Source organism: Bison bison, unplaced genomic scaffold (assembly GCF_000754665.1).
Source record: "Bison bison bison isolate TAMUID 2011002044 unplaced genomic scaffold, Bison_UMD1.0 scf7180017864050, whole genome shotgun sequence".
In the NCBI taxonomy this organism is placed as follows: domain Eukaryota; kingdom Metazoa; phylum Chordata; class Mammalia; order Artiodactyla; family Bovidae; genus Bison; species Bison bison.
The window spans coordinates 6,657,761-6,667,416 of record NW_011494622.1 but is presented as its reverse complement, the minus strand read 5'-3'; the positions used below and the strand labels follow the sequence as shown (position 1 = coordinate 6,667,416).

At 41.1% G+C, this 9,656-nt stretch overlaps 1 protein-coding gene across 1 annotated transcript in view; it reads left to right on the top strand.

Annotated features, from left to right (window-relative positions):
• Window positions 1-2,667: 2,667 nt before the first annotated feature.
• Window positions 2,668-9,656, top strand: part of TRIML2 (tripartite motif family-like 2) — a 10,066-nt gene continuing 3,077 nt past the window's right edge. The window contains exons 1-6 of the mRNA XM_010835824.1: window positions 2,668-2,859; window positions 3,109-3,204; window positions 4,872-5,063; window positions 6,407-6,547; window positions 7,853-7,875; window positions 8,035-8,135. Of these exons, the coding sequence (XP_010834126.1) occupies window positions 2,668-2,859; window positions 3,109-3,204; window positions 4,872-5,063; window positions 6,407-6,547; window positions 7,853-7,875; window positions 8,035-8,135 (745 nt within the window). The remainder of the gene's footprint in view (window positions 2,860-3,108; window positions 3,205-4,871; window positions 5,064-6,406; window positions 6,548-7,852; window positions 7,876-8,034; window positions 8,136-9,656) is intronic.

Genomic DNA, 9,656 nt, shown 5'->3' with positions numbered 1-9,656 from the left:
TTTTTTTTTTTTTGACAGCATGGCTCAGCATTTGAGATCATAGATTCCTGACCAGGGATCGAACTTGTGTTCCCTGAATTTGAAATGCAGAGTTTTAACCACAGGATTGTGGGAAGTCCCTAAATTCTGTCCTCAATGGTTGAGATTTAATATTTTACCACAGCAGCAAGAAATATGAATGTTTTTAATTAAAACAGATTTTTTTTTTTTTTAACTGGAAGTCTACAAATAGGTAGAGATTTTAAAAATACAGTAAATGACTGTGGTCCTGTTTGCTGCTACTTCCTTGATGGTAGGACACCAGCAGTTTTATCTACTATCAGTGCAAATGTCAACATAGTGAAAAGGCAAATCAAGTCTGCTGCTTTGGCATGTACCCTAGCAAAATAACAATGTCTTCATACATTGAATATATAAGAATAACAGCTTCAGAATTTTTATTGTTTCATGTGTCTTAAAAATTAAAAAAGAGTGAAAGGCCTAGATGATGTCATGGTCCATGCATGGGCTGGAAAAGAATTTTCAGAATTCAGGCAGAATGAGAAGAGAATAAAGTTTATTAGAGAGAGACAGACAGAACAGTATTAGAGTAGTGTGTTGGTTCAAGGGAGAGCCGAATACTTCGGCAGGCTTGCAGCCAATATTCATAGCCTCAAGACAGAAAATTCCTACTGGAATGGTGTCATTAGGTGTCAGGAAACTGGCCGGTTTAGATCTGGAGGCTCATGGCAACAATTGCTATGGGGCTTGGTCAGTTCCAGAGATTTTTATCCTGGGATCTTGGTACAGGGCTTCACACCTGTGACCTTGGTATAGGGCTCCACAGTAGATGGTCAAGTTTGGGCGGAATTGCAAGTATGAGAGGCAAAAAGAAGCCAATGAATCCAGAAATAAAAGTTTTGGAGTTCTGCTTTCTTTCAAGTTAATTCTTTGCAAGAGATGTTGTTAAAAAGAGCTGGCTAATGAGACAGAATGGGCAAATGTAAATCTGGTGTTACAGTGTCATCGGCAATGGCTACAGATGGGGTTAGACAAGGAAACTAAGGCGATTCCTCATTGGGAAAGATTTCCAAATTCAGTAGGTAATACATTTTAATAATATAATTAAAATATATCTAGTGAAAAGGTAGAATTGTTGCTCAAACGTTATCAGAATTGTCTGGAAATGGGGATGCACGGATTATAGATCACTTGTTCTGTTTTCTTAAAATATATTTGTATATATGCACATATGTGCATATGTATTACCTACATGTATTTATGCACATACTTTGTTGTTTAGTAGCTCAGTCCCGTCCCTCTGGCAAGTTCCTCTGTCCAGGGACTTTCCCAGACAAGAATACTGGAGCTGATTGCCATTTCCTTCTCCAGGGGCGGGCGTGGGGGGTAGGGGTGGGGGTCTTCCTCACCTAGAGATGGGACCTGTGTCTCCTGCATTGCAGGCAGATTGTTTACCACTTAGCCACCCAGGAAGCGAAAATATGTACATTTGTGCTGTGTTGCGCTTAGCCGCTTCAGTCTTGTCTTGACTCTACGACCCCATGGACTGTAGCCCGCAAGGCTGCTCTGTCCACGGGATTCTCCAGGCAAGAATAACTGGAGTGGGTTGCCATGCCCTTCTCCAGGGAATCTTCCTGACCAGGGATCTAACCGATGTCTCTTACATCTCCTGCATTGGCAGGCAGGTTCTTTACCACTAGCGCCACGGCCAGATCCCATATGTACATATAAATACGTGCAATTTCCCTTCAGTATTTTTGAAAAGGTTTATTTACTTGGGGTTTGTGGCTTCCCTCATGCCTGCAACGCGGGCGACCTGGGTTCCATCCCTGGGTTGGGAAGATCCCCAGGAAATGACAACCCACTCCAGTATTCTTGTTTGGAGAATCCCATGGAGAGAGGAGCCTGGTAGGTTATAGTCATGGGGTCGCAAAGAGTCAGAGACAACAGAGCGACTTAACTTTCTTTTTTTTCTTTCATTTATTTTTTTAGCAAACATCCTTCAACGGCCTAGTCTCTGGTGTGACACGCCTTACCCTTCAGGCACAAAAATGGCGCCTCAGCCAGGCGCATGCGCACTTGTGGAGCTCCAGGGCGCGCCTCTCAGGCGGAGAGAAGCTTGCGCGCTTCCAAGCCAGACGTGAAAAGGAGTGCCTCCTTGGAACGCGGCGACACACCACTTCCCGTCCGTCTGGTTTAAGGAGCCCTCACTTTGTGGATCTCTGCGAGCAACTAGGTGAGTGAGGGATTCCTTTGGCTTGCGACTGGAGTGCCTGAGGCTAGGCTCTGTCTGCTTTTAGTTCCAGAAGTTCCTTTCCTGCTCTTTGCCACAGTGTGCTTTCCTTTGAGCGTGATTTTTCTTCTTTTCTTTTTTTAATGATTTACTGGGAAGCACTTTGCTATTTTGTCACTTGTTAATTATTTTCAATAACTTGAAATTCTCGGAGAACTTGACCATTGGTGGAATTCATCGTGTCTCGTTCCTCAGGCTCGTGGCTGCAGAAGGTTTGCTGGATCCAAAGAGTCCAGGACCCTTGACTGCGGAGGACGGAGGCTGCCGAGTGCGTCTGCCCTAGAACCCCGCACTCCTTTCCCGTTTGGCGTGTGGGGAGGTGTATACCGCCTTAGAAACAGCCTGATCATCTCCACCGAGGGCCACCTGCCGGGATGTCCAAAAGGCCCCGCTCCCAGTTAGAGCAAGACACCCCAGGAGGTGTCCGCTGTGAGACACGCCCGCAGCCACCGCAGCTGTTCCGCAGTGGTGACCAAATGGCGGTTTGTGGCCACAGCCTCCCGCCCCAGGAGCGTGGGAGTCCCGTGGTGGTGAATGAAGTGCCAGAGCCGGCCGAGAAGTACAGGGTAATCTTCCTACAAACCCCAGCCCCCCCTGCCATTTTGGCTGCCGCCTCTTTTCATTAATTACCTTATTTGGGGAACAGGTATTCTGATCCTTCAAGGCCATTCCCTTAGTTGATGTTGATCAACGGAATACTAGATAAGTACCATATGCAGACCTTCCACATGTAGTCAGGGCTATTGGCCTTTCAGTTGTCTAAGGTTAGGAATCTAGCTGTTGTAAAGCAATTACTGTGATATATTTCTCTGCAGAAGTTATTCCAGGAGATGTTGGACACATTGAAGGAGAAACTTGAAGCAGCTAAAATCATACTGGCTGATGAACAAGAAAGAATGGTGATGATGCGGGTCAGTGCTTATCTTGATTCTTGGGCGGAAATTACCTATAATGTTGGCTAGCAAATAACATAAACAGCATCATAAGACCAATGGCACAGCAGGAAAAGTTACTTAAAAATCCATAGGTAGGAAAAGTATTAATTTCTTCATGTATAAAGAGCTCTTAAAAGTCAATAAGCAGGAGACTTCCCTGGAGCTCCAGTGGTTAAGACTGGACACAGTTCCACTTCAAGGGACATGGGTTCACTTCCTGTTCAGGGAACTAAGATGCTGCAACAAAAACAAAATGTCAGTAGCAGAAGACTAGAAACTCAATAGAGAAATGATCAAAGACATGAGAGCTTGCAGAAAAGCAAATGCAGATAATCTTTTGAGTAGACTGAATTGGTTCATATGCTCGTGTTAAGAGAAATGCAAATTAACTATATTAAGTTTGTTAGGGAGATGACATTTTTATACCTTATTTATAAGTATAAAAAAGACTGATAATGCAGTTAACAATGCTGTAGGAGATTGAGCATCGTTTGTACTTTGGATGTGGCAGTGTAAATCCTGAAGGCATTTAAAGGTCAATGTAAGAATTTCTATTCGGGGCGTGTCAATTAGGAGTTTGGCATTGACATGCACTGCAGGAGGATTGCAGGCCAATTCTTTACTGCTGAGCCACCCAGGAAGCCCTAACATATTCACAGTACTATATATAAAATAGAAAATTAACAAGGACCTACTCTAAAGCACAGGGAACTATAGTCAATATCTTGTAAAAGTCTGTTAAGGGAACAGAAGCTGAAAAATAATATATAGACTGTAAGAGGGTGAGACCACAGGTAGGGAGTACCTGAAGGGGACTGTTTGCAATAATCAGGGCCACGTGATGGTGAACTGTGGCGGGAGGGGTAGTGGAAGTGGTGAGAACAGTCAGGGTCTTGATAAATCTTCACTCAGTAGTGTCATGAGATTAAATATGATCATTTTGTTGTGGTTGTTTTGGCTGTGCCGTGCTGCATGTGGAATCTTAGTTCCCTGACCAGGGATCGAACCAGTGCCCCTTCAGTGGAAATGCAGAGTCCTAACCACTGCACCTCCAGGGAAGTCCCTAAATACAGTTGTTAAGCCAACTACTCCCAATATATGTCTCTAGCTCAGACTTTCCAAGTAGTGGGCTTTCATGTCCAACTTTCTGCCTAGTATCTCTCCTTGGATGGCTGACTTATCAAAATCAACATACCCTAAACTGAGTTGCTGATACACTTCCCCATGTCTAGAATCTGTCCCATCCATAGTTCGCATTTTATGTTTTGGCAGTTCTGTTCTTTATCTAAAAACCTTGGGGTCACCCGTTGATTCCTCTTCTCCTCTCATCCACTGTCCAAAGCATCAGCAAAAGCTGTTGGTCCTACCTTCCAGTTTTCCTGATCTCCTGCTCTTTGGTCCTGAAGTTGTGTAGATTCCTCAGTTTCCTGTCAATGAACATGTCTCTATCTGCATTTCATATTCTAAAATTGTGTTGATACCTTGGCTGATGTTGACCCTGAAATTCCCTTTGTCCTTTGTATCTATGCCTATTATTTCCTCTCCAGTACCTTCTATTTCCTTGGATTTATATTAGAATTATAGATGGAAAAGGATGTCTATAGTATTTAACCTGAAATCTCATTTCTGTGTCTATGATGAAGAAAGAGGAGCAGAATTTTAAAGAAATGATTGAGTCTGAATATAGCATAAGGATCCGGTTGATGACTGAAGAAAATGAGATGAATTTGCAAAGCCTGCAAGGCAGATTCAACCTGAATTTAAGACAAACCAGTCAGAACCAACTGATGGAGTTTGCCACGAACCTAAAGGAGAAGTTCCAAGAAACACTACAGGTGAGATATGCAACGTGGCATCCTTACAATATTTGGGAAATGAAAGAAAGAAGAGCTAAAATGGCACAACCACTGACAACTATGCTTTTATTAAAATAATGTGTATATATATAGTCACCCCACAGTTCTATTCCTGATAATTTGTTTTGCAGATACATTTGCATGCATATAAAAAGACACATTCATAAGGGATGTTGTAAAATGATTTCAGTACAGAGCCATGGCTTAGAGAAAGTCTCTGAAGCCAAACTGATGTGATTCCTAACTGGGTTCTGTAATTTACTAGTCTCATTGGCCACTTTCCCTGGTGGCTCAATGGTAAAGAATTCACCTTCGTTCGGTCCCTGGTCTGGGAAGATCCCCTGGAGGAGGAAATAGCAATGCGATCCAGTATTCCTACCTGGGAAATCCCACAGACAGAGGAGTCTGGTGGGCTACAGTCCATGGGATCACAAACTGATGACACAAATGAGTGACCGAATGACAATAGGTGGCTTTAGACATTCTGCTTAAGCTCTGGCTTACTTTCCTTAGATGTAAAATGATAATGGCCCTGAGTTCATAATATTGTGTGATAATCTACATGAAGCTCTTTAAATAGTGTTTGTACATGTGTTCATTATTGTGTAATGTAAATGTAAGTTTAAGTGTTGTTATTACTTTAACATTTGTTGATAGCAGGAGAGTGGATTCAACCTGTATCCATCAATATTGGACTCATGAAATGCATTGTATAGGACATACAATGGAATGCTCTTTAACCTTTAGAAAAGATAACATGGCTTTAATATGTATGGATAAGGAATGCTCTCCAAGAGCATATTATCTATTAAGAAAAAAAGCAAGTTGCCAGATCAGCAGTGGAATATGACATCACTTGTGTTAAGAAAAAAATAGCATGAACATTCTCATACGTGCCTAGATGGAGCATCTTTGCAAGAGTAGGAAGGAACCTCGTATCAGTGGTTTGATTATGTTTTTTATTATTGGTTGAATTTAATTTTTAATTAAATTATAGTAAGTCTTAGTTTTAATGAAGGAAATAAGAAACTTCCTGAACAAAACTGAACAGCCAAAAAAAGAAAGTGACCTGTTTTAGGTCCAAGTTGTGAACTAATTAAGTAGATAGAAGGATACTGTCCACATCAACATAGATACAGTATGTCAGAGAATCAAGGGTCTGTTGAGGTGTCTTGCTTGACACAGAGGAATATCCTGGCCTTACCCAGTTACGTCTGTTTCTGGGTTGGCAGGCAATAGAGTGGGTTTTTAACGAGATGGTTGAATTAGCCAGTAAGAGAAACTGCCAGTTGTTGAATAGTAATAAAGAGATGCTTCTGCAGAGACTGAACTTTCTGGGGAGAGAGAACATGAAGAAACTGAAGGAGAGTGAAGTCAGGCTTTCTGAACAGATCTGCAGCCTCCAGCAGATCACCACAGAGCTCGAGAGGAAGTGTAGGCAGCCTGCCTCAGTGTTGCTCCAGGTAAGAGTCTGGAAATAACCTTCACTACAGTATTTGAGAAATGAGACGTGGATAGTACTCATTAGGAGTCAGTGCTAGAATACAGTACCCAGTGATCTTCAGGCCTACTTGAAGACTGTCAAAGGCATTATGACTCATCCTAAAACCATAGTATGTACAGAGCTGCTTCACTGATCAATAGTTAAGTTTGAATTGACATGCCCTTTACTAGGTAAGTGGGCTTCCCCAGTGACTCAGTGGTAAAGAATCTGCCTGCAGTGCAGATTTCCAGCCCTGGGTTGAGAAGATCCCCTGGAGGAAGAAATGGCAACCCTCTTCAGTGTTCTTGCTTGGGAAATCCCATAGACAGGGGAGCCTAGTGGGTATACTCCATAGGGTCACAAAGAGTTTGTCACGACTCACTGCGTGCACGCACGCGCCCACACACACACAGACACACATACACTGGGAGTAAGAATGCAGAGTCCAGAGCATTCAGACTCAGCACACACACACACACACACACACACACACACACACACGCAGAGTCCAGTGAGTGCCAAGGCATTCCCAGTATTGTATATTTTAAATTTTGTTCAGGAGCATGCTTTGGGACTTCCTTGGTGGTTTGGATGGTAAAGAATTTGCCTACAATGCAGGAGATCTGGGTTCGATCCCTGGGTTGGGAAGATCCCCTGGAGGAGGGCATGGCAACCCACTCTAGTATTCTTGCCTGGAGAATCCCATGGACAGAGGAACCTGGTGGACTACAGTCTGTGGGGTTGCAAAGAGTCAGACACGATTGAGCAACTAAGCACAGCACAACATGGTTACCATTTTCAATAAGTACATTTTTATATTTTAAAGACTATACAAAAAAAAAAAACTATTCAGATGCACCTGGACATAAACAGTTAGGTTCTGTCGTAGAGCCAAGCCTCGTTCCAGACGGCACAGACAGGTGTGACCCAGTTACGTTCAGTTCCTGACCTCGTTCCAGCCACCGTCCCCAGCGTCGCAGGCTAAGTTCCTGCCGCCCCCAGTATAGAAATCAGGTAGATGGGCAGAATTTGAATGAGGAGCATCCTCTATGTGAAGTAGAGAGGATTATTTCCCTTGGGAATATAACAGTGATTTCAAGCATTTTTTTGATTTCCTGTTCAGTGTTGAAATTTGATATCTGAGAATTAGCACCATGAGGCTGAAGAAATTACTTGGAAATCGAGTTTTGTTATTATGAGAGAAAATATTTTCATGAGGACAAGTCACAAAAGGCTTGGCTCAAATACCCCCTAGTAATTTTTTTCCTCTTTTTTCATCCTATAGAATGCAAAATATGCTTTGGAAAGGTAAGTTAATCATTTTGGAAACATTTGGGTCAGTTTCACAGTCTGATATGTGAGCACACAAGGGTGGAGTTTTGGGATGCGGGTAGCAATGAGAACCACCTACTGGATGGAGGAGCCTGAGGTCTGCATGGATAACTGAGATTATCATTTCTTTAACAGGAGTGAGTCACTACTATATCAGTTTCTACAGCCCGCCCAAATCACAGACCTGAGTTTGTGCCAAATAACAGGAATGAGCAAAATGCTCAAAGTGCTGCAAAGTAAGTTGACACATGTCCATGATCACAGGACATTTTATATTTGTATAAATTCCAGACAGCTGAAGGATTTAAAGAGACTCTGTATTTGCAGATATTTCTCCCATGGTTTGTATTTTCATTTACCTAGTAGTATCTTTTGAAGAGCAGAAGTTTTAGATTTTGAAGTTCAGTTTATCATTTTCTTTCCTATGGTTTGTTCTTTCTGTGGCTTAAGAAATTTACCGCAACAAAGATTTCCTTCTAGAAGTTTTACAGTTTTAGTTTTTGCTCTTAGGTCTTATTCATTTGAAGTTACTATTTACGTACTATTCAAGACATGGTACAACTCTTCTCCTTTTTTGTATATATGTGTATTCAGTTGTCCTAACATCATTTGTTGAAAATCACTTGAAAATGAACAGACCTGTTTTGAGTCTAATAGATTCATTGATTGTTATTTATACTTTTGGTAATATCATACTGGCTTGATTGATTATTCTATAGAAAGTCTTAAAATTGGGCACTGTGAGTTCTCCAGATTTTTTCTTTAAAAATAATTTTGGCCACTCTAAATCTTTCTCCACATAAATTTCAAAGTGAGCTTGTTGACTTCTACAAAAAGCCTGCTGGGGTTTTGGTTGGTGTTACACTGAGTCTGTAGAACAACTTGGGGATAAGGTGATATATCTCCACTTATTTAGGTCATCTTTGATTTCTCTCAACGGTGTTCTATAGTTTTCAGCTAATATTGTACATATTTAATTAGGCAGATACCTAAGCGTTTTTTAGTTCTATTAGTGAAATTAAATATCAGATTTCTTCCTTTCTAGTCTGTAAGCCTTTTCTGTATTTTTCTTAACCTATTGCACTTACTAGGACCTTCAGTGCTTCAATGTAATGGTGAATAGGAGTGGTAAGAATCTTTTTCTTGATCTTAGGGAGAAAAGATTGTCTTTGACCATTAATGTTAGCTGTAGGTTTTTCCACAGCTGCCTTTTGTCATGTTGAGGAAGTTCCCCATCTATTCCTGATTCAGTAAGATTTCGTATCATGAACAGATGGTGAACTTAAGAGATGTTTTTGTCTGTATCTACCAAAATATCCATTTTTTCTTTGTTAATGTGAATTATGTTTGCTTCATATGTTGAGCCAACTTTGCATTCCCAGGATAATGTTTTATCCATTTTATATATTGCCAAAGTGTATGTACTTTGGCAAGTGTTCTTTTAATGTTTTTAAAAGAATTTTTGCATTTATGTTAATGCATATTTTCTGTAGCTTTCTTTCCTTGTAATCATCCATTGGCATTTTAATACTTTATTTTTTTTTTTTTTTTTTAACTTCTTTATTAAGGTGGATACACATTCTCATATTAACAATTCTTGTGAACAAAAGCAACCAAAATAAGACGATAGTAAAATGTGCTTCACATAAAAACAATCAAGTGGCTAAGAGGAGATCTGGCCCTGTACAACAGAAAGATTAGGAAGCAAAACGTGAATAAGTCCTATATTCCAGAAGCTACCCAAATGTATGAGCAAA